At 39.3% G+C, this 25,800-nt stretch overlaps 1 protein-coding gene across 1 annotated transcript in view; it reads right to left on the bottom strand.

Annotated features, from left to right (window-relative positions):
* PTK2 (protein tyrosine kinase 2) overlaps nucleotides 1–25,800 on the bottom strand; it is a 309,021-nt gene that overhangs the window by 62,139 nt on the left and 221,082 nt on the right. The window contains exons 23-26 of the mRNA XM_011938127.1: nucleotides 24,316–24,431; nucleotides 23,177–23,277; nucleotides 18,983–19,072; nucleotides 15,228–15,432 (exon numbers count right to left, since the gene is read on the bottom strand). Coding sequence (XP_011793517.1) covers nucleotides 15,228–15,432; nucleotides 18,983–19,072; nucleotides 23,177–23,277; nucleotides 24,316–24,431 — 512 coding nt within the window. The remainder of the gene's footprint in view (nucleotides 1–15,227; nucleotides 15,433–18,982; nucleotides 19,073–23,176; nucleotides 23,278–24,315; nucleotides 24,432–25,800) is intronic.

The following is a 25,800-nucleotide window of genomic DNA, read 5'->3' as shown; positions in this document are numbered from 1 at the left end:
TTTTCCTTATATATTTTATGACTTAAACACCTTTTGTTATACTTTGAATGAAACAGTGCCTGCTGACACTTAAATATTTGCTAAATGAACAAATACTGTATATGGATAAAATACATGCATTATCATTACCTATTAGATGTTTAACTAAGCTGAGTAAATTCAGGGATCATTAGCGGTTAAAAAAAAACAACTGAATGGGAAAACAATAAGGCTCAATCAAACTCAAGGAGTTTGAGTCACACGGAGATCAGGTTTAAATTCTGCCACAGACAGGTTAGATGACCATGGACAACTCTGTCCCTCCAAGCCTCACCCACAAATGGGGTGCCTCCCTAACTACCTATCTTGAAGGGTTGTTGTGAAGATCTAAATGAAAATTAGCTTATGTGACGAGCTCTGAAATGCAAGAGACTTTTAAAAATCGAAAGAACTATTAGAAATTCCCCATCAGATAATATCCTGTGTAGCTAATGGCTACCATTCCCACAAAGAGCTATGAGTCTTTTTCTTTTCTTTCTTTTTTGTTTTTGGGGCGGAGTCTTGCTCTGTTGAATGGGCTGAAGTGCAGTGGCACAATCTCAGCTCATTGCAACCTCTACCTGCCAGGTTCAAGCAATTCTCCTGCCTCAGTCTCCCAAATAGCTGGGACTACAGGTGCATGTGCCACCATGCCTGGCTAATTTTTTGTATTTTTAGTAGAGATGGGATTTTACCATGTTGGCCAGGCTGGTCTCGAACTCCTGACCTCAAGTGATCCGCCCGCCTTGGCCTTCCAAAGTACTGGGATTACAGACATGAGCCACCACGCCTGGTCTCCTACCTTTATTTATTTATTTATTTGTTTATTTTTTATTTTTTAAAAAAGAGATGGAGTGATACTATGTTGCTCAGGCTGGTCCTGAACTCCTGGGCTCCAGAGTAGCTGGGATTACAGGCTTACACTATACGCCTGTGCAAATATTTCAAATGAGTTAAAATCCAAGTTGAGCTTCAGATACAAAAGAGCAACCATGTCTTTTTATAAATTCATCGAATCACCTATGAAGTGTTAGCAATACAACTATTAAGACTGGTCATCGGGCCGGGCGCGGTGGCTCAAGCCTGTAATCCCAGCACTTTGGGAGGCCGAGACAGGCGGATCATGAGGTCAGGAGATCAAGACCATCCTGGCTAACACGGTGAAACCCCGTCTCTACGAAAAAATACAAAAAAAACTAGCCGGGCGAGGTGGCGGGCGCCTGTAATCCCAGCTACTCGGGAGGCTGAGGCAGGAGAATGGCGTGAACCCGGGAGGTGGAGCTTGCAGTGAGCTGAGATCTGGCCACTGCACTCCAGCCTGGGCGACAGAGCAAGACTTCGTCTCAATAAAAAAAAAAAAGACTGGTCATCAATCAAACCAACAGATCAAGAATATGACTGCTAAAACAGTCACTGATATATAATGCCTTTGAACTTGACAAATGTAAAGATGTTACAACTATAAGGAACAGGAGTTGATACTTTGGTATGAGCTAATATAGCTTCACCCAGTCCTGAACATTTACCAATGAAAACGTGGGAAGCTGTATCTTAACTTTCTAGATTGTAAAACACCAGTAAATCCATACCTCAAAAGGCTGCTAATGGAGTTAAAAATATGTATTTTTTTTTAGAGTTGGGGCATGTGCACACATGGCGGGAACTACCATTGCTTTTCAAAGTGAAGTGATTAATCTCGCTTCACTTCCCTTTTTCCTCCTATAGCCCTTCTTCCTTTAAGTCCTGGTAAGTTCTCTGAACTCATTATGCTCTCCCATGCCTCTTTATGTTGTGTCTCTTGCCTGGAACACCTTTCTCTTCTTTCTCTGGCCAACTCTTACTTGTATTTTAAGTGTCAAATAGCAGTTCCTCCAGAAAAATCTTCCCTGATGCTCCCTCCTCCGTTTAGGCTAAGTTACATTACTCTCCTTACTCTTTTCCAAAGAAACTAGCGCCTAACTTGCTGTTAACTCTTGCCAAAAGGCATTGTAAATATCTGTTTGTTTGACTTTTGCTCTCATTAGGCCAAGAGTTGTTACCTGAAGGTCCATTTTCAAATGCTCAGAATTAGCACTGACCCTGAAGCATAATATGAATTAATAAATGACAGGTAAATGGATGAATAAAGCCCTATCAGTGGAGCAGGTCTACTGACTAGTCACAAAGAGCACATTATCAAGCTTCCTGTTCTTTTTAAATTCAGTTTTATTTTTAGAGAGATAGGGTTTCGCTATTACTGCCCAGGCTGGTCTCAAACTCCCAGGCTCAAGTGATCCTCCTGCCTCGGCCTCCTAAAGTGCTGGGATTATAGGTGTGAGCCACTGTGCCTGGCCAATTTCTTTTTTCTTTTATTGAGACAGGGTCTAACTCTGTAGACCAGACTGGAGTTCAACGGCGCGATCACTCCTGGACTCAAGTAATCCTCCCACCTCAGCTCTCTGAGTAGCTGGGACTACAGGTGCATCACCAGGCCTGGCGGATTCTTTTTTATTTTTTGTAACAATTAAATAATAAATAAAAATCTCACTGTGTTGCCTAGGCTGGTCTTGAACTCCTGGACTGGAGTGATCCTCCTAACTCAGCCTCTCAAAGTATTGGGATTACAGATGTGAGCCACCATGCCTAGCCCCTGTTCTCTCAACTGGCCAAACAGGAAAGGACCCGCAGGCAGCTTTCTTCAAGATGGTCACTGGGAGCAGGAGACCAGTCAGAGACCAGGAACAAAGAAGGCCTAGCTGGCCTGAGAGAGAAGCACATCCCTGGTTGGTGGTTTTACGGTGCCCTGCTCTCTGTCGTCTGACTCTTAAAATAAACACCACACCCTCAGTCAGAGTTCCTAAAAGTTTTAAACAGGTAAAAAGTCCGTAAAAATCAAGAAAAAAAAAAATTGGGAAAAACAAGTGTGTTTCTCCTATTCCTTCAAATAATTAAAATACAGGCAAGCTGAGAGAAGGGTAAGTGGGACATATTCTTTAAGGCAACGGGAACTCCGTTTTCAAAGGGTTCTCATCAGGCAATGTTATTTCACACAGACTGTTTTGTGAAATGGGCCACTCTGATCTTAAGGCTACTTACTGTTTTCCCCAAGAATCTCTGAAAGGGTCCCGTGAAGTCCCTTGCCACAAGAAGACCCTCTCAGGCTCCATCTGCCCTGATATATCTTACCCACACACACTTCCCCTATTCTCTGACCCACTGAATTTACTGTCTGAATGTTTCATTTCAGCCCGTAATCACATATTGCCATGTTGTGGGATTTAGCTTGTAAGCTTCCTACAGTTGTCAGACATGAATCTAACTTCTCTTGCAAGCTAAGTATCACTTACATATTATAGACACTTCGATATTTCTTTAATTAAACATCCCAGACTTGTTCCTCAAAGAACATAATGACAACTGGGAAGTAAGTTCCTTCAATCTCACTAGTTCATTCTCATACCCAAAATAGCATGTCAAAATGCTTCTGAGAAACCATAATTTGCTGCTCAGAGGAACCAAGAATATAAATAACTCATAAAAAATATCTGTTTTTACAATGGGAAGACTAGTCCATAGATGGAGTAAGAGGGCACAAGGAGACAGTACTGAACTTTTCTCTTTACAGCTGCTGAAGAATCCAGAGTAACAAACTAGAATGTGCAGAGTATCAAGGAGGTCAAATTGAAGCATATTTTCCCAAACTATAAATATTTTTAGTAGCAATACATTCCATCTGAAAGCTCTTAGCTGCCTAATGTGAACTGGCAACAAATAAGCCCTCATGTTTTTTCCCAGAATGGTGGTTTCCAAGTCTCAAACTTGCAAATAGATGGAACAATGAAAGCTGAGACTTGTCATTTAACAAACATTAGCACAACGATAATTACACTTTGTTGATCCATGTGCACCACTAAGGAAGAGAATCCTGAAGAGGGGAAAGGAGTGCTTTATTTAGTGTTAGTTTTATTTTTTACTTCTCTTACTTTAAAATAAAATCATTGAAGTGATCAATTCACAGTAAAAGGACATAAAAACAGGTGGTCTGATTTTCTTCTTCTGGCCTGCAACACTCCCTATACAACTTGATGGTGAGCAAGAAAGTGGTCCTTCATTTCCAGTATGGAGCTAAGACACAAAAGTACAGCTCCAACAAAGACAATTTTCAGAAGTAGAAAAAGGCCAATTGATTCTGAGTGTTTGAGTTCTTCAAGCTGTCCCAGAAGAAGCAATGGATAGATATCGAAGCTGCTTCTCTGGTGAGTTATGCAATCCCAGAGGAGATCCTGCCTACTCGAACCTGTTTTCTCATTTATAAGTAAAAATCACAGTCTACCCTATCTATTGTTAGAATGGAGAAATAACATATGTATTAATGAAAAATTAGTAAACTTCTAAGTGAAAGTTAATTAGCTCTGTACTTTTACCTGCCTTATTTACCACTAGGAAAGAACTGTGTTTTTGTCTTCATTTCTGTACTATTTTCCCCGAGACTGACTGTACTACTAATTTTTCTCTTTGCAAATACAAAACATTTCTCCTTTTAAATGTAATAAATACTTTTTGCTTTAATAAATATGGGAAGAAAAACTTATGTAAAAAGATTGGATTTTGATACGTAAACAAAGGAATCACGTAAAACAAAGGATCTGTTTTACGATCCTGATCATACAATTTGCTTTGGACATAAAATCAGTCTGGGTTTGCAATTATTTAAGTTAATCTGGAAAACACCCAGAGAAAGAGCAGCAATAAATTTGAAGGAAAAAAAGTCAAGCGGGAACTGGCTTGTTTTGGCAAGTTCACGGGAATACCAGTTTTGAAACATGATCTCTTATAATTAGCCAAAGCTGCCTCACTACAAAAGAATGGAATTGACCTTTTAAAAACAAACCAAACCAAACCAAACCAAACCATACCATCTTTGCAGGAAACAAGCCTGAGCCTTGAGATGAAGCTAGGGATGGTATACCTGGAAGTAGCTGACCTAGTGGCTAAAGGCCATGATCACAGCATTACTGCTTATGCCTCTGCTCTTTTTCTCTTTTCTCATAAGCAGTAATGCTGGAGATTATGGCCTTTAGTCACCAGTGGTAGACTGGAAATTCAGTTTCATGGATATATTGAAATCACATTTCTCTCTTATTGTTTCTCTAACTGCAGTAAATAAAGCCTTTGGTTATTGTGCTATATTGATCTCAAAATTATTTTTAAAAAACGCTGATATCCGCTAAGGTTGTACTTTTATTTTTTTCTATTTTTTGAATTGGGGTTGTGGTCTGTCACCCAGGCTGGAGTGCAGTGGCTCGATCATGGCTCACTGCAGCCTTGGCCTCCTGGACTCACGTGATCCTCCCATCTCAGTCTCCTGAGTTGCTGAGATTACAGGCATGAGCCTCCGCAAATGTTACTTTAAAATACTGACACCTTTTTCTGTTTCTGCTACGAGTGAGTAGCTCTTATTCGACCAACCCTTTGGCAGATAGGAACTATATACTCTGGATATAAGAAACAACTGTGACAGCATAGCAACCACAGGCAGCCAGATCCTGGAGGGAGCTGTCATGAGAAGGAAGAGAATGGCATTGGGTGGGTCCCCACTTTCTAATGGCCATTAGTGAGAAGGCAGGCGCCAGTGTTATTGGCTTGAATAACCAGAGAAATGAGTTTGGAGCAACCACAGCTAGCATAAAGGTAACTGGAAAAAAGGGAAGGGAGAAATCCCAGAATGAAGACAGCCAGGGAAGGAGTGCTTCAAATTCTGAGTATATATTCTAAATAAATCTCTGCTGATCCTAGAAGCATGCACACACAGTGCAGACTCCAAGTTGCCTAGCTAAGGCCAAAATAATTGAACAGAGATTTGCACTGCTGCTCACAGTGGAAAGAAGTTCTGCTACCTACCCATCAGCCACAATGTCTAGGATATAATCTAACACTTCTTGATATACAAAAAAAACATAAAAATGTGACCCATTCTCAAGAGGAGAAAAAATTTAAAGGAGACTGATTCTACAAATGACTCAGATGTTGAAATTAGCAATGATTTAAAAGAAGATATTATATTCAAGGGCATAAAAGAAAATTTATTCATAATGGATGACAGGAAATGTCAGCAGAGAAATAGAATACAAAAAAAAAAAAAAAAGCCAAACAGAAATTCTATTACCAAAAAATATAGTATATGAAATAAAATCTCCCTTGGATGAAGTGATCAGTAGATAGGGATGACAGAAAAGGAGTTAGGGTACCTGAAGGTGAGTGAATAAAAATGATCCAATCTGAAGTGGGGAAGGTCAGGAATGGGGAGAGGAGGAAGAACAAGGGGAAGGGAAGGTGACAACGAGAGCTTCTGGGACTTGGCCTGAAGGACACCACCCGGAGTCTTAACACACATGCAACTGGAATCTCAGAAGAGAGAGAAAACAGAACAGAAAAATATATCTGAAGAAATAATGATGTAAGTTTTTCTAAATTTTATAAAGGATATGTTTATAGATTTAACCTTTTGAATCAGCAAATCCTAAACACAACTGACATTAAGAAAACCACACCCAAGCACATCCTACTTAAACTGTTGAAAAATCAAAGAAAGAAAATCATGGAAACTGCCAGAGAAAAATGACACACTGCATACAAAGTAACAATTGTATGACCAGTGACTTCTCATTAAACATAACAGGGCAGAAGACAGTAAAAGAACATCTTTAAGGTGCTGGGAAAAAAAAAATTACAACTCTGTTAACCTGAAATTCCTATCAACAAAGTTAAGTTCAACTCATTTTTAGATAATATACAACTAATAGAATTCACCACCAACTGATGTGCACCACAAGAAATGCTAAAAAAATTCTTCATCTGATGGGAAACCAAATGGAAATAAGTTCTTCAAGAAGAATAGAGCACTGTACAAAGTCAAATATGGAAGAGTTTCCTTACTTTATTTAAAACGGTATTTAAGACAAAAATCATAATCTAATTTTGTGGGGTTAATGGCATATGTGAATGTAACATACATGACAACTTCAGCATAATGGACCAAGGTAGTGGTGGTAAATGGACATTCCTGCTGGCAAAGTTTCTACATTTTATATGAAGTACAATGATTAACTCTAAGTAAACTATGAAAAGTTAAGATGTATAGTGTAATTCCCAGAGCAAGCACTAAAAACATAATACAAAAGGTATTGCTAAAATGCAAGTCTGAGAAAAAAATTAAGGCAGAGAAAGAGAGGTAGATGTTAAGTTATTGGTTTCAAAGAGCCAAATTGTATACTTTGGCAAATTGTGCAAAGACAGTACTACGATAGAGATGTGTGGGTGAGAACCAATGAGGGGTAAGAATTATTGTTAGACATGAAGCAGCTAAGATGTAATTTTCAGTAGAAACAATTTACATTTTACATTAAATTCCTATTAAATTCAGATTTGCAGTTTGCTTTTTATCACTGGGAAGACTGAGGGCCAAAACAGAACACAAACAAAAAAACTCCTAAAGTTCACACGTTGTGAACATTTTAACTGTACATAGCTATAATTGTGAAACAGATTACTCTTCTAGATAATATCTAGACCCAACAGCATAGCAATGCAAAAAAAAAAAAAAAAACTGGTATAATGACTAAAGAGGAATTGAGACACCACCTTTGAAAGGAATTTTGGAAGCAAATACAAAATCACTTAAAAAAAACACACAGTAGTACAAGCAATTTCATGTCATTAATCAAACCTAGGACTTCTAATTTAAAATTCATGTTGTGGGATAAGTGAAGAATCCAAAACACATTAAACATGTTTAAGATGCTGTTCACAGATTAATACTTTAAAATTCATATATCTATAATACATCTATAAAACATCAAAAAGATGTGCTTGATACTTTGATACCAAGTATCTTGGTATTCTTATTATCTGAATAAAGAATAGCTAACACTCATTCAAAACTCATAAGAACCCTAGAAAGTAGCTACTGAGTAGAAAGAATACTACACTTTTAGAAAAGTAGAGAAAGAAGGCTGGGCACGGTGGCTCATGCATGTAATCCCAGCACTTTTGGAGGCCCAGGAGGGTGGATCACTTGAGGTCAGGAGTTCAGGACCAGCCTGGCCAACACGGCGAAACTCTGTCTCTACTAAAAAAAAAAAAAAAACATTAGCCCGGCACAGTGGTGCACGCCTGTAATCTCAGCTACTCAGGAGGGTGAGGCAAGAGAATTGCTTGAACCAGGGAGGTGGAGGTTGCAGTGAGCAGAGATTGCACCACAGCACTCCAGCCTGGATGACAGTGCGAGACTCCGTCTCAAAAAAAAAAAAAGAAAAGCTAAAGATGTTTCCCAAGGATGGTAAAGCGGTGGGGCCAGGATTCAAAGTGAGATCTGTCATTCCAAAGCTCATAATTCTGCACAATTCTGTTACTGGTTACCTTAAAATTAAATACAAATAACGATATATTTTTAAGGATGTTTAACTATAACTGAAAACTCTTCTGTACTCTAAGGTTGCCAGGTCCCTTCTGGATTTTCAAGGAAAGCTTTGTTGTTACTACTTCCTACTTCTAAATTAGCTAACACAGTGTGTGTGCTTACCATGGGCAATGGACATAGATTATTTATTTATTTGTTTGTTTGAGACAGAGTTGCAGTGGCACAATCTCGGCTCACTGCAACCTCTGCCTCCTGAGTCTATGCGATTCTCCTGCCTCAGCCTCCTGAGTAGCTGGGATTCACAGGCATCTGCCACCATGCCTGGCTATTTTTTTGTATTTTTAGTAGAGACGAGGTTTCACCATGTTGGCCAGGCTGGTCTTGAACTCCTGACCTCAGGCCTTGGCCTCCCAAAGTGCTGAGATTACAAGTGTGAGCCACTGAGACTGGCCAGATTATTTATTTAATCTTGAGAATATGGGTAGTATATTTGTGATCTTGCTCTTACAAGGGAGGCCTAGTAACTTGCCCAAGGCCACACAATATTTTAAACATTCTTTGAAAAATTATACACGCACACATGCCCATTTACTCTCAACGTGTTGCTATAATAGCTTGAACTGGCGGTCTCGCAGATCAACTGAAATAGTTTGAGTTCCTTAGATGCCTTGCAGCTTCACTTAGGTATAATACTGAGAAGTGATATGAAAAAAAAGTAAGAAAATCTGTCTGCACCCATGCTGAGCTAAGCTATAGCCCTGACCAACATTCTCCCAAAGGCTGGTTTTGTTTGATAAAGTTAAGAAGCAAAACATGACAGCACATGGTTAAGACAAACAACTACAAATCAAAAACCAAAAGAAACATACACACACAAAATCAAAAACAAAAACCCCCAAACAAAAACTTCCAACACTCCCCAGCTGGAGTGAAAGCTCTGTATACAAGCAGTTCCCAGCAGGCTCTCTGGATGACACTGTGCCATGGTTTGGCTCTGATCTGCTTGAAGTCAACTCTAGGTGACTTGTTCAAAACTTCCAAACCTGCTCCCCAGTGTCTGTGAAATTATTGTGTTCCACGGCAGCAAAATACAACACACTCAAAATATGCCAATACAACAAGTAAAACCAGTAAGAAAATACTTTGAAAGTACACAAGGAAGCCCTGTCCCCCTCAAAGCCTGTGGGGAGGGCCTCTGTGCATCTGCTAATGATGCTGCCATTCCTTTTAAGGACTTTGGTTGATACTCAAACAATGTAAGAAAACCAGCTGCAGGAATTCTCTGTAATAGTATTTTTTTTCTTTCTTTTTCCTTTTTAACTAACCAATATTAACAACCTGCTCACCAGTCCAAATCATAAAATGGCAGGCACACCTAATGACTCTAGCCAATAAACATCAAGGCAGTCAGTAAAGCATGACAGCTCATAGCTCAAGCTCTGGACTCAGGTGAATTCCAGCTCTGTGTCCTTCTGTTAGGTGCCTAACCACACAGTTTCAGTCTCCTCATCATTGTAAACTGACGATGAAGATACTACCTGTATGTCCCAGGACTGTGAGAATTAAGGTGAAATAGTGTAAAAAAGTTCATGGCACAATGCCTGCCAACAGAAATTGTTCTGTAACTACTAGTTATTTCAATGTTATAACTAGAAGAGCCAACTGTAGAGGATGGAGACTTGCTATCAATGCACATGGTGCTGGTTCTACAAATATTCCTAAAGAGCTCAATGATGGAAGACCAGTTCAAAATCAGGGACTGCTTTCCAAGGTGATACTTACAAGACTGTTGTTCTTTAGAACATAAAGCATCAGGTAAATCTGTTTACATACCACTTACTATATCGTCTAATTTACAGAGCAATATTCTTGATAGCCCCAAATTAGAAGTATACAAATTTTCAACAACAGTGGAATGAACTATAGTATATTCACAAATGGAACCCTATAAAACAATGAGAACTGAGTATAACTACATGAATAATATGGATTAATCCCATAAACTGTTGAGTAAAATAAATTATATATATATGAAGTAAGTACTGACTGATACCATTTACATCATGTTCAAAAACAAGCAGAACCAATCTATAGTCAAGATAGAGGTTACCCTTGGAGGGTGAACAGTGACTGGAAAGGGGTATGTGGAAGATTTCTGGGATGCTGGTAGTACTTTCATTTTGGATGCTGGTGACACACTGTATCCAACTGGTGGAAATCCAGTAAGCTGTCCTTCTTGGTGTGTTTATTAAACATCAATAAAAAGTTTTAAAATATACAAACATCATAACACAAAATTTTAAAGTGATAATTTTGTTTACTATCCTAATTTGCCTAAAATAGATTTAAGAATTTTAATATTAACCTAAAATATTTTTCTAATCTGAGATAAAGCTGATGTTCTTTTTTAAAATAGTGGTACCAACACCTTAGTCAAGAAGAGTACTGTTGGGACATATTATTTTTGAACATACCTGCAAAAAGGCAAATAATAAAGCTGTTTATTATGGTTTCCCTGTCATAGTACCTAACAAAGAATTAACTGAATTAACCAGGAGTTAAATGCCCTTTTTTTTTGAGACAAAGTCTAGCTCTTGTCTCCCAGGCTGGAGTGCAATGGCGCAATCTCAGCTCACTGCAACCTCCGCCTCCCAGGTTCAAGTGATTCTCTTGCCTCAGCCTCCTGAGTAGCTGGGATTACAGGTGCCCGCCACCATGCCCAGCTAATTTTTGTATTTTTAGTAGAGACAGGGTTTCACCATGTTGGCCAAACCTGTCTCGAACTCCTGACCTCAGGTGATCCGCCCGCCTTGGCCTCCCAAAGTGCTGGGATTACAGGAGTGAGCCACCGCGCCCGGGTAAATGACTTTTCACTCAAAAAATACTTAGTGCGCTCTTATAACCTGACAGTCATAAAGCACAAAAATGCTAAAGTATGCATTATAAGAAAATTTCACTATCGATCAATTAAAGGTATTCCTACTGAGGAATTTTTTGTACTTGGTAACAGACCACTTGCAGGTTAATCTCATTCTACTTCTCAATGAATTAATACCTATGAATAAGTAAACAGGATGTAGGAAGGACAGGTTTCTAGAGTCACAGACATCACCTCATCAAAGCATGACCAAGGTGATTTTCCTATGAGTTTGCCCAACAGGTTCCATACCAAAAATCACTTATCAACTAATATAGTCAAAAACAAATATACAAGGCTGTGCATGGTGGCTCATGCCTGCAATCTCAGCACTTTGAAAGGCCAAGGTGGGCGGACTGCTTGAGCTCAGGAGTTTGAGACCAGCCTGGGCAACATGGCGAAACCCCATCTCTACCAAAAATACAAAAAATTAGCTGGGTGTGGTGGTGTGGTGTGCATGCCTGTAGTCTGAGCTACTCGGGAGCTAAGGTGGGAGAATCACTTGAGCATGGGAGGTGGAGGTTGCAGGCAGCAGAGATGCCGGGAGACCCTGCCTCAACAAAATAAAATACACACACATACACTCCAGTTAAAGATAAGGGGAATCCCACAGTAATTTGAGTCTACTTGCAAATATTCTTTTGAGGTAGGGAAGGAGAATTCTTTCGAGGTCAAGAAGAAGAATGGGATTTGGGAAACATTTTTAACTACCATGGTTTTAACTACCAAAGGGCTATCCAAACTTATTTTTTGTTAAAATTCTGGAAATAATAAAAATTTTGAAAAAATTAGTAACCTATTTAGTTATTGTGATATATTGTTATATGTAAATGTTCAAGTAAGCAATTACATTATATAGTTACATTTTATAATATAAAATGGTGGCCTATTTGGTAGCCCAATTATATATGTTCAAAACGCAAAGTTAAACACCATTTCTAAAACAGAACAATGCAGACTGAATGAATGCTGAATTACCTGTGCTAGTAGTATATAAGAAGATATCCATAAATTATATACTACAGGTACATATTTAAAGTAATTATATGTAGTTCTAAAAATATGTATTGGATACTTTTTGGAGATAATTTACCTCAGTGGAGCATTCCCTAATGTTAAGAATCACTCATATGTTCTAAGCCTTGAACTCAGTGCCTGGGTGACCCTTTCTGTATCTAGCTAGCTGAGTTCCTGGCCTGGAGGTTCAGGCAACACCGAGGTGAGTATGACCATCCCTGTCCTCAAGGAGCTTCAGTCTAGTAGGGGATGAGACATACTAGACTGTGAGCTCCTCGAGGGCAGGAAAAGTGTTTTAGTCATCTTTGCCCCAGTGACTAGCACCAGGTTCAGCTACTGTAGGTGCTCAACAGTGTTTATCGAACTGAATTGAACACGGGTTGCAGCCATCTATGGCAGCATAGGGTAAGCCTGATAAGAACAAAGAGCTTTGGAGACTCAGAGGGTGGAGGCTAGTCAGCTGTGAAGTCACAGAAGACCCAGTGCATGAAAGAAGCCGAGAAAGATGGGTAGGATCTCCCCAAGTGAAGGAGGAGGCATTCTAGGCTGAGAGGAGGGTTAGTTTAGCTACCATGTGTGAAAGGGATGGGAAGACAATCTCAGGCCATAATGAAATGAGGCCTAAATGTTACCGTGGAAGCCTTTAACCAAACATAAAAGGTAACAAAACCCCACTGAAAGCTGTTTTGACCAGGGGAGTTATTTTTCCAGTGACAGTTCAGGAAGATTGACTAAGCTGGTCACGCCAGATGGGAGAAGAGCGCGGGATGGAGGATGGGGGGTGTGCGCACGGAGTGAAGCATGACTCCAAGATGGTGTTGAAGATAAAGGCACTATTCCAACCTGGAGGAAGTGAGGAGGAAGGGCTGGCTTAGAGGAGAATGTAACTAAGCTTTGCTTTCTGGATAAACATGATGCCCAGCCAGCAATTTAAAATGTAAGTTTGGGACTTGAGAAAAGGGCAGGACCAGAACTACAGACAGAGAGAGGTGAGAAGCAAAGCCGTGTGAATGGGTCAGACATTTAGGAAGAGTAATGAGAGAAAACGGGAGAAAATAAGAGGCTGAGAAGAGAAATTCAGTTAATACTCATAGTAATGGTGTAGAGATGGCAAGTCAGTGAGGTACAGAGATATGGCAGGGAGGTAGGGTGATAGAACTGGTATCAGAGAGGAACAATGTCAAGGACAGAAACTGTCAAATCCTGAGGAAAGATCAAGGAGGAACAAATAGGAGCAAAACATGCAATAAAGCATGTCCAAAAACCAGCTGTAAAAGTGAGAGAATAGGCAGTTAAGTTATATGAGAATTAATGAAGGAACTGAAGATTTTTGGCTAGAAGAAGCTAAGAGGACGTAAGGAAGCTGTTTAGAATTACCCTGAAGGTCTATCGTGTGAGAGGCAGAGTAGGGTTGCTCTATGGGGCCTTGAAAGGAGAACCAGGTCAGCGCGTGAGAGTTATGGGGATGGAGACCAAGAGTGTGGCTGGTCTTTCCGATGTGGTGCTCACTGTATTGTAATAACCGGTGATACCTCAGTCTCCTCCACCAGACTTTAAACTCTCTGGGGACAGGGATTGGGTCTTGTTCACTGTTGAACCCACAGAACCTAGCTTAGAATAACAAAGGTGCTTAGCAAACATTTTCAGACTGGATGACTCCTTTGTGCTTCTACCTATGGGTCTTAATTCTTCTTTGAAATACTGTCCTTAAAAGGAATCCCGTCTAGCAGGTTGAACAGCTTTAACATGTGGAGAGAAGGTTGGGCTAGATGGTGAAAGCCTGGACTCTGTAGTTGACGATTTTTAGGAAAAAGAGTAAAATACAGCATGAAAAACAAACCCATAAACACTCATGTAAAATCGAGGAAGTCCCCAAGTGTGAAAACAGGTAACACAGCACACATTGAACCATGGTATTGTTTATATAATAAAGCTTCTCATGCCTATGTGTTATATTACAATATCTTGTTTATTACAGTATTAAGTCTCATTCTAGATTCCAATTCAATTCAATTCAACAAATGTTTATTGAGCACTTACATGGTGCCAGGTCCTATGCTTGGCACTGGGGCTACAGAAATCAGTAAGACACAATGATGCCCGTCAAGAGCTCTGAGTATAGCTGGGGACACAGACAAGCAAACAAGAACCTCTCCAGGCCAGGCAACAGGGTAGAGTATGCACACACTTCTCTGAGGGATTCAGCACATTAATGTCCCCGTGTGCTTCCTCCAGGGGTTTAACAGTACCTGGCACAAAGTAGGAGCCACAAGACGGCACCTGAACAAGCAATGGATGTTTTAAATATAAAAACATAAGTATTGAAAAGGTGCCAGAGGAATAACTATCTCTTTCAGGGCAGGGCTGATTAGGAAGGCCTCCTGAAGCAGGTAACATCTGAGCTGGGTTCTGAAAACCGAATAAAAGTTTACAGGTGGCAAAGGTCAGGAAAGGGATTTCTGGGAGTGAAGACAGCATGTGAAAAGGCAGTGAGCTGTGTTAGGAGAATTATAAGTAGGTACTGCTGGATCACAAAGTGTGAGGGAGATAGACATGGAGGGTTGTGTTAGATGAGATGAGTGAGGTAACTAGGGACTAAGTTATTATGGGTCTTGCAAGCCATGCTAAGTCAGAAGCTAGGGGAGAGAGATTTGACCATAATTGGAGCTTTATTAAAATTTTAAAGATACAATTTACTTAAGACTCTAGCAAGGTAAAAAGAAATGCAAATCAATTTTAGAAGTAATTGCATTTGAACGAAAAATAGTTCGGCCTTAGATTATACTGATATAATGACCTTAAAATGCTATTACTGCAAGGAGGAGAAGCAGTATGATCTGCCCCCACCCCCAGGCCCTCTCTCCCGCCAACTCCTACCTGAGCTGAGCTTTAAGTTCAGTAAACCTGGGCCGCCTGCTGGGGTCATAGGCCCAGCATTTCGTCATAAGGCTGTAGAGGGTAGGAGGACAATTTGGAGGCATTGGTAATCTTTCCCCATTTTCAATTCGACCGATTACATCATTGTTCTTCACTCCTTGAAAAGGCTTCACACCATGCATCAGTATCTCCCACATACACACACCTGTCAAGTGGGAATGAAAACACAACAGTGAGCTCAGTAAGAAGAGTGTAACTCCCAGGTTCCAAGAAAATCGTTTTTCTAGGCACTAGAGTACCAGCTGGGAGGTAATGGGCAAGTTATCTACCAAAGCAGCATTATATTCACTTTAGTATAAAATAAGAATAACCTAATGATTTAATATGATGTAAATAATGAAATGTTAAATTATTATCAAGGAAAATGCTATAAATTTTCTCAGTTTATTTCTCTAGAAATCCTCTATTAGAAAATTGCCCACTAGCTACAGTGGTACTTCGTGGCTTAATGAACTAGTTCAGGAAACGCTGAATTTTAATCCACCCCACTTCAGTCTCACCTGTTTATAATTAGAGCAGCTGACCTGAGGTCCAATAAAGAAAATACTAGTGTAAGTCTTATGCTTTTGGAAAACTAAGATTCCTTAAAAAGTTTCCCTTAACAAGGTTGGCCTCTTCTTGTCTAGCGTGCATAAAGGCATCATTATCTGGTTGATTCATGGACTGGTCACTGTTTTCCCCCAGGAAAGATGTGAACTTCTTTGGGCTTCAAGTCATCTTGCCTATACATGCCACAGTGTGACCGCAAAAAGTTTACTTGCATTCTACCCTTGGGAAATCCAATACTTTCTCAGTATCTTCTGAATAATCCTTAAAAATTCACCTTTAGGATGGGATAAAGAAAATGTAGTACATATATGCCATGTAATACTATGCAGGCATAAAAGAATGAAACCATGGCCTTTGCCGCACCACAGAAACAACTGAAAGTCATGTATCCGAAGTGAATTAATGCGGAAACAGAAAGCCAAACACTGCATGTTCTCACTTATAAGAGGGAGCTAAACACTGGATACATACGGACATGAAGATGGAAACAACAGACACTGGGAAATAAAAGAGCAGGGGGGGAACGAGGTCAGTAATGGTTGAAAAACCACCCATTGGGTACTATGTTCACTATTTGGGTGACAGGTTCCACTGAAGCCCAAACCTTAGGACTATGCAACATATCCATGTAACAAACCTGCGCATGGACCCTCTGAATCTAAAATTAAAAAATAAAAATAAAAAATTCACCTTTAAAACAAACAAGAAACCTAAAACTGGCAATGAACCTACAATGCAACGGAAAGGAAAGAGAGAGAACTGGGGGTGTAAAGGACGGATGTTTTCTCCTAGTGCCTTATCATCACTGCTCTGCACTTGGTTATTCTGGGCTTCTTGCTACCTGTGGAACAAACCAAAAACATCCCTTGGCCTTCCTCACCAGCTCTCTTCTTTGTAGGTACATTCGTAACGTAGTTGTTTATAATGCTTTTCCTCTGGGAAAAGTTTCTGTCATTTCAAATCTACTTCTATCACAAAACAATGTACAACGGATGCCTTGAAGAAAGGAACTGTGACTTTATTTTTGCATCTTTAGAACCTAGAATGAAATCTGCCTCAAAGGAAGCAAGGCATATTACCATCTTGATGTGAATTAGATTCTGAACTTAGCCAAGAATTCAAGAATTTCAATGTAAAGAGTATCTAACAAACATAATGCCTTAGTACTGCTTTCCTCACAAGAAGTTACAACAATATCATCAGTAGTAGCAACACTGGGTATCACTTCTGGAGAACTTAATGTGTTCCTGGCACACTTCTTAGACATTTTACAAATACATGTATTTTTGAGACAAAGTCTCCATCACAGCTCACTGCAGCCTCCACTTCCCAGGTTCAAGTGATGCTCCCACCTCAGCCTCCTGAGTAGCTGAAACTATCGGCACATGCAACCCAAACCAGCTAATTTTTGTATTTTTTGTAGAGATGGGGTCTTGCTATGTTGCCCAGGCTGGTCTTGAACTCCTGGGTTAAAAGTGATCCTTCCTCCTTGGCCTCCCAAAATACTAGGATTACAGGCATGAGCCACCATGCCCAGCCTCATATATTACCCTTAATCCTCACAATAACCTTATGTTTCTTTAAATACTGCATTATATCACATTTGACAAAAATCACATCCACTGATTATAGGAAACATCATCACTTTATATGACCAAAAAAGGGAGAAGAATGCTGAAAACTAAAGTGTGATACAATTCTTTCTTCCCTCTTAGAATTTTTATTTTATTCTTACCAAAAGAGCTCTTTTAAAGTCATTCAGACATTACAGTAACAATATTAACAAAACAAAGTCCACATGAGTGCAAGCAAGTACAACTACATTAAAAAATGCCTCCAATTATTACCGCCTGTAAAATGCCACTGATTTTAAGATACACTCCAGTTCTAGAAGTGTTAACATGTAAAAAAATAGGCATAAGTTTTGAAACATGAAATTTCTCTGAAAAGGTAAGTTACTTGCTCTGTGGATTACACAGCTAATAATCAAGGCCTTGGAATTTGAACCACATCAATTGGACTTCAGAGCTTTTTCTAATCATGTCATGCCGTATCCCGTTCTATTTGAAAGTTCCTTCCTCTACCTAGTTATCTATTGGGACATTAAACGATGATTAAGAATCAACAGCAAGTAAACAGAAGAAAAAAATAAGAACACATACTTGATCAAGTTATTTTTATTTATAAGAGGAAAAAAGGTACATAATCTTAACAGGTCATCTCCTCCAAAGTAGTTTCTAATTTAGCAGAGATAACATGTCCACAAGTCTATTCACAGAATCAACATGAGTGTTATGACAAAGAGAGAAAGTGTAGGAAATGTACAGAAAGGAAGAGCAAGGCTTCAAGGACATTTAAGGTGGACCTTGAGGGTTAGGTAGGATTTCAACTGGAAGAAGAAGGTATAAGGATAAGGCATTCTGGGTAGAAGGAATAACACCAAGAAAAATGAAGAGTGGGGTCGAGGGAAGAGCCATTCATGTTAAAAATAGTGAGTAATTTTAAAATTTGGATAAAGTATTTTAAATAAGTAGCAAAGAATAAATGAGAGCCATACTTTTACACCAGCTAGAAGGAATTGCAATAACCACAGAGCAGGAGAATGATGACCTTACAGCAGGTGGGGAAGAACAAATGAGATTATCAAAAAAGCAGAAGCTACAGAAAACAAAGGATCAAACTTCCAAGTCTTGAGATAGGTTAGGAAGGAGCTTGGACCTCAGAATAAAGAGACAAGGTAGAATTTTAGATACTCAGGGTTGGAGGGGCCAGGTGTTTACTGTTTAATGTCATTCATATGAAAAGAATGAATTAGACGGCAAAGGGAGAGAGAGAAAAGAAAGAAGGAAATGAGCAAAATATCCCCCCTTTGAGGAAAGAAGAGATAGCAATGGGGAACAGAAAGGAAGAGTGATGGAAGGAGCTGGGCAATCAGAACTGTGTACCCTTATGGAAGCTGTGCCCAGAAGCTGATGCACCGTAAATGCCAGGCTATTTATTGTCAAATTAATCAAAAGAAGTCTGATGAGGAGATGATCAGGTTAGGGAAGGCAAATCAACCTACATATTCCAAAGAGAGATTTTTTTTTTTGTATAACATATGAAATATAATTTTTAAATAAAACAAAACTTTTAAGAATACTCACCAAACATCCATACGTCACTAGCTGAGGTAAAACGTCGAAAATTGATTGACTCTGGAGCCATCCATTTAATAGGCAATTTTCCTTTGGAAGCTAGAAGATTAATTTTAGAAAATAAATTTTCCTTGTTATCTGCTTAAGAATCTAACAGAGCTAGCTGAGATTTTCAGTATCAAAGGAAAAAGCTGTAACTATTTGACCCCTTGAACCTTCCATTTCTTTGGGAGAACTACTTTTCACTTCCTTTATGTTTTGAGGTCACTTAGGGGTGAGATATGGTTAGATGGCAGATAACTAAAATACTAATGTCCTTCTCTCTACAGAGAGGCAAAGAACAGGGAGGGAGAGCAAACCCCAGTTTACCAGGGGTTTAGGTGCAGCTATTAGGTGCAGCTCCATTATGTAAGATTCCACAGTTTACAGAAGAGATACTTATCTGTAGCTTAGAATGCTTGCTATACACATATCCTGCTAATAATAAATAATATATAGTCGATCCTCACTGGTGGTAGTTAATGTTATATAAAGTTGTTACAAACACAGAACCACTGCTCTCAGGAGAAATATGTACACATATATTCGTATCTCACAAAGACTACAATCTTAACTCATGAAACAACTCATTCTGGTAGGTTATATATCCTTTAGAAAAGAACGCTCAGATGTGTTAAGTGACTTGCCCAAGACTGCCCCACTAACAGGTACCAGAGTTGGGATTCAAACCTCTCCAACCACCAGAGCCTGAGCTGCTGGCTCTGCCCTGTGCGGTTCCCTCCCAGCCCTGACCCTGTCTTCCCACCTCTGGCTGCGACAGAAGGGAGAGACTGCAGCCTTGCTGAACCTCAGCTGCATATTTCGGTATTAGGGAATACTCCATTTTTTTGATGCTCTGTGCATGTCCTCAAATGACTATGAAAGCACCTTGAGTACTGATTTTGGGAATTACAAACATATGTTAGCCACTAGGTGAACGCACCAACGCAGACTCCACAAATAATCAGGCATGTGAGGAGCAGGAAGGGGCAATGGGATGAGAAGGACTTCTCTAGGGAAGCCTGAAATCAGCTCCCTTTTCAGACCTAAACGTTTTCTTTGTGCCACAAAGGCAAGTCACCCAAAACCTTAGTAAACATTTCCTCAACTGCTGAGTTCTCAAGATGAACAATCCCGAGTCCTTTTCTTCAAAGAATTCTCATTCTAAAAGGCAGACAGAAGTATACTCAAATTTGGTACAAGGTGTAACAGAGATAGTGAATGCATGTCAAGTGTCCTGAAAGTGGAGAGGAAACAGTGACTGAGAGATGACCAGGGAAGGCTGCAGGGAGAGGATGTAAGAGCAGAAGGGGTTGGCCAAGGGAGCAGGGCACAGAAACAGCACCCTGATTCAGAAAAGCATGGAGCATGAGCAGCTGGGCTCTGCCAGCATGTCAAGGGTCTGGACTTTCTTCTGTAAGCAATGAGTTGCCTGTGAAGACTATTAGAATTCCTAGAAAGAGGAGCATTTTGAAGAACCTCTATTTGGAGTTTGCACTTATTTCTATAGCCTAATGGAATGTATACTTATTAACCTTTCTGAGAAGATATTTGTGTGAATTTGTCAACTGCCTGTTCAAAACGCTGTTCGAATGATACGAAAATTTGGACATCATACTACTTGGAATTTAGCTCTTTATTGGAATTCTAGGACTTGGGACAGTTAAGATCAAAGCTGGATATAAAATGTATTTAAAAATAGTGAAAAGTTGACTTTGTCTTTTTTAAGTTAAATGACTAAATAATTACAATGAATAAACAACTGATCTTCTTTTCATATATCAAAGGATCATTTAAAAACAGTGACAGGTAGCTGGGCACAGTGGCTCATGCCTGTAATCCCAGCACTTTGGGAGGCCAAGGTGGGAAGATCACTTGAGCCCATGAGTTCAAGACCAACCTAGGCAACAAAGTGAGACCTAATCTCTACAAAAAAATTTAAAAATTGGCTGGGCATGGTGGCGTGTGCCTGTGGTCCCAACTACTCAGGAGGCTGAGGCAGGAGGGTGACTTGAGCCCAGGAGGTTGAGGCTGCAGTGACTTGTGCTCATGCCACTGCACTCCAGCCTGGGTGACTAAACGAGACCCTGTCATAAAAAATTTTAATTTAAAAAATTAATTTAAAAAATTAGGCCAGGTACAGTGGCTCACGTCTGTAATTCCAGCACTTTGGGAGGCCAAGGTGTGCGGATCACGAGGTCAGGAGATCAAGACCATCCTGGCTAACACGGTGAAACCGTCTCTACTAAAAATACAAAAAATTAGCCGGGTGTGGTGGCGTGTGCCTGTAGTCCCAGCTACTCGGGAGGCTGAGGCAGGAGAATGGCATGAACCCAGGAGGTGGAGCTTGCAGTGAGCCCAGATAGCGCCACTGCACTCCAGACTGGGTGACAGAGCAAGATTCTGTCTCACAATAAAATAAAATAAAAATTAAAAATGAATTTTAAAAATAAAATAGTGACAGGTAATAATATATAGAAGATATGTGGAAAGAAAATAGTTATGAGATTAAAATAAGAGACTAGCTTTGCATGTAAAAATCTGGGTTTTCTGTTGCAATATAAAAATCAAATACCCTAAGAAACTGGCCTTTGTAAAATGGTGGTCATAATTAGCAGTATTAATAGCACAATATGGATTTATCTAAACCTTAAAGTTCTAGGAATATGAAAACATTATTCAGAAAAATATTAGTTCAGTAATAATTTGAAGAACCAATTCAATGTGATTCCAAGATTGGCAAAATTAAAGACAACTGACATAAGCTAGATTTCAGTTAAAAAAACTAACGGAGGCTGCGCCCGATGATTCATGCCTGTAATCCCAGCACTTTGTGAGGTGGAGGCAGGAGAATAGCTTCAGCCCAGGAGTTTGATCAAAGACCAGCCTAGGCAACATGGTAAAACCCCATCTCTACAAAAAATTAGCCAGGCATGGTGGCCCATGCCTGTAGTACCAACAATTTGGGAGGCTAAGGTGGGCGGGCTTCTTGAGCTCAGGAGGTCAAGGCTGTAGTGAGCAATGTTTGCGCCATTGCACTCCAGCCTGAGTAACAATGCGAGACCCTGTCTCAAAACAAGCAAACAAACAAAAATCCTACCAAACTAATGGATCCAAGGTGCTGAAGTTAGCAGCCTGCATATCTTTAAGTCAGATCCCCTTCACTGAGGCAATCGATACAACCAGCCGCATCTGGTATAAGATGATGGCGTGTCTACTGATTGAAAGACATTTGAGCTGATTTGAATTTCTGGCTATTACAGATACAACTGCAATGAACATTTTGAGTATGGTTTTGTGTACAAATTTTTGTTTCTTCAGAAGAAATGTCCAGACATGCAATTCCTGGGTCATATAATACTTGTATGCTTAATTTTTAAAGAATTTGCCAAACTCTCTACCAGAATGCCTCTACCATTTTACATTCCCAGCAGCAATTTAGTTTCTCTGCATCTTCGCCAGCATATTCTTTAACAACTGACAGGTATGTACTGTAATCTCATTGTGTTCTGAATTTGCATTTTCCTAATGGACACAGATGTGGAACATCTACATCTTCACATGCTTATGTGCAATCCATATATCCTCTTCACTGAAATGTCCCTTCCTGTTTTTTTTGCCGATCTCTAAGTGCATTCTTTGTGTCATTTTTTACTACGTTTTAAGAGTTCCTTTTATATTCTAGATAACAGCTTTGTCAGATATGTGGCTGGCACACATCTTCTACTCTGCAGCTTCTCTTTTCATCCTTTTAACGGGGTCTTTGGCAGAACAAAAATTTATAATTTTTATGAGGTTCAGTTTATCAACTTTTTCCTTTTATGAATCCTTGTTTCTGGTGTCAAGTCTAAGGATCCCTGGCCTATCCCTAGATGCCAAATATTTACTCTTACGTTTTTTTCTAAAAGTTTAATATTTTGTAATTAAGTCCATAATCCACTCTGAGTTAATCTGAAATGGGATTCAGGGGTTTAAATTGAGGTATATTTTTTGCCTAAGGATGTCCAACTGCTCCAGCACCATTACTGAGACGACTGTTGCTTCCTCCATTTACTTGATTTTATATCTCTGTCAAAGATCAGGTGAGCGTATTAGAACATATTGTTTTTAGAAATACGTTAAAGATTCCAAGCCTATTTCTTAGGTACTGCTCTGATTTCTTACCTTTGTAGTAAGTACTATCTTCCATATATCGGGATAATCCAAAGTCTCCTAACTTTACACAATCATTTGAGGACACCAGAACATTCCGAGCAGCAATGTCCCTATTGATAAAGAAGAATTTGAGACAGTAAGACTTAAAATAAGAAAAACAAACCTATAAGCTCATAGATAAAGACATACTAATAGGCACTTTGAAAGACAGCTTATATACAATGCAAGCAGATTATATGATATTTATTATAGGATATATACAATAAATCTCATATATACACACACACAAAATTTACTTCATATATATTCTTTTTGCCAGATATTTACCCATTAATAAATGATTATTTTGAATGATGGCAAAGCATATTCTAAAATAATGAAAATCCTTATTACTGTTCATAAAACCACATTACCAATTGCATTAACTGATAGACAGTGATATATAACTGGGGCCTATAACACTGCCATTCCTAAAGAGATATCATTAAATAAAAGTTGCCTTCTGAAAACTTTTAAATGATTTTGCTGATGCAGTTGATTATTTTAGAGCAGTTGATTCTAATGCAGTTGATTTTTTTAGTTTTTGTTTCTTTTTTTTTTTGGATGAAGTTTGTTTTAATGCCAGATAACAAAACACCAATTCTAATAAGATACTTGGCAAACAAATTTTAAGGGTCTTTACTTGCATTCAAACAGAGACTCAGGCTATAAACAGAAACTCCGCAGAATGCTAACAGATGTCACTCATAAGGCTGTGTTGTCCCGGAAAGTTCCAGGACAATATTCGTTTCAGAGACCACTTCCACATGTTCACTGCTCTGCTGCCAAGTACAGGTTCTCTATAGCGTTTGTGTAAGGAATAAGTGACCTGAAAGTATCACAATGTTTTAAACTCCACGTGTGTAAAAATCCTGTAACTGTGTATTAACAACAAGCCCTGGCATCTCACTCTGACAGGATATAATGCAGCATGACTTGCTATTAACTGTGTACAATAGATTCCTATGATACACAGAATACAATTTTGAAGAATTGGTACAGAATGGTACCAAAGGGGACCCTGGGTCCAAAGACGGTCCAAATGGGTCCCTGTTTCTTGATCACTACTTTTCAGAAGGGAACTTAACAGATTTATGACTGTATCTTACCTGTGTACAAATCTTTTGCTCTCTAGATATGCAAGAGCTGTACTAAGCTGATAGGCATACAGGATCAAAGATGCTAGATCCAAACTGTATTTCCTTACTTGCAAAAACGACCTCAGCTTTTGGAACAACGGCCAAAAGAAAAAAGAAAAAAAGAATTAGTGACAGTGAATTGAAATCAAAAGCAAAAAGCTACATTCAACAATAATGCTGTTTTCAATGCATTTTTAATAATATTAGAATGGCTTCAAGTCTCTTCTAATAAAGCATAATAAATGAAACATTTAAACTCTGGATTCAGATTATTTTTTATTTGAAATCCTATCATGAAATTAAAATCTTTTTGACTACAGACAAATTTCTTAAAAAATATAGAAAGATATGCTTCAAGGGAATGAATAAAAGCACAGTACAAATTATTGCTAAATAATAATAACTGGAAGAAAAACAATCTAGTTACTATCCAAACAAGGCTAATACACAGTCAGTTATCTCCACTTCAAATCTTACTGTACCTCTGGGAAGATATGAGGATAATGTAATGAGGAGAAAGCAGAGACAAGAAGGAATCTCCTCTCTTATTTCCTTCCCCATGAGGTTTTGGATGCAGAACAGTCATGTTGGGTATTTATCACACTGCACTTACTTGTTCGTGCTACCACTAATAAAATAATAATTAATTACCATTAATAGAGGTAAATGCTAACATGGCAAAGAAAGGCATATACATTTAATACCCTAATTCTAAATGATTGATGAGAGCAATATTTAGCCATATTTTTTGAGCCAGAAGAATTAGCAAACTCTCCAAAAGCAAAAGCAGAAAAGTACTGTGAACAAGAAATCATACTCAGCACTCCATTTGATTTGGAAATGTAGGGTGGAGGAGGAAGAGATGTTCAGCTGATGAAATCACAGGGTGCTTCCCCCACCCCCCGCCCCCTCCCAGTGTTTGATTCAGCAGGCCTGGGGTGGGGCACAAGAACTTGTTTAATGAGTTTCCAAGTGTTGGTGATGCACTGATTTGTTTCTGTATTCTGGAGAGAGTGAGAGAGCTATTCACTCGATTACTCAGATTTTTTTTTAAAATTATACTTTAAGTTCTAGGGTACATGTGCACAACATGTGCCATGTTGGTGTGCTGCACCCATTAACTCGTCATTTACACTAGGTATATCTCCTAATGCTATCCCTCTCCCCTACCCCCACCCAACGACAGGCCCCAGTGTGTGATGCTTCCCACCCTGTGTCCAAGTGTTCTCATTGTTCAATTCCCACCTAAGAGTGAGAACATGCGGTGTGTGGTTTTCTGTTATTGCGATAGTTTGCTGAGAATGATGGTTTCCAGCTGCATCCGTGTCCCGACAAAGGACATGAACTCATCCTTTCTTATGGCTGCATAGTATTCCACGGTGTATATGTGCCATATTTTCATAATCCAGTCTGTCATTGATGGACATTTGGGTTGGTTCCAAGTCTTTGCTATTG

The sequence above is a fragment of the Colobus angolensis genome, unplaced genomic scaffold (genome assembly GCF_000951035.1).
Source record: "Colobus angolensis palliatus isolate OR3802 unplaced genomic scaffold, Cang.pa_1.0 Scaffold17, whole genome shotgun sequence".
Classification (NCBI taxonomy): Eukaryota; Metazoa; Chordata; class Mammalia; order Primates; family Cercopithecidae; genus Colobus; species Colobus angolensis.
This window is presented reverse-complemented; position numbering and strand designations above follow the sequence as displayed.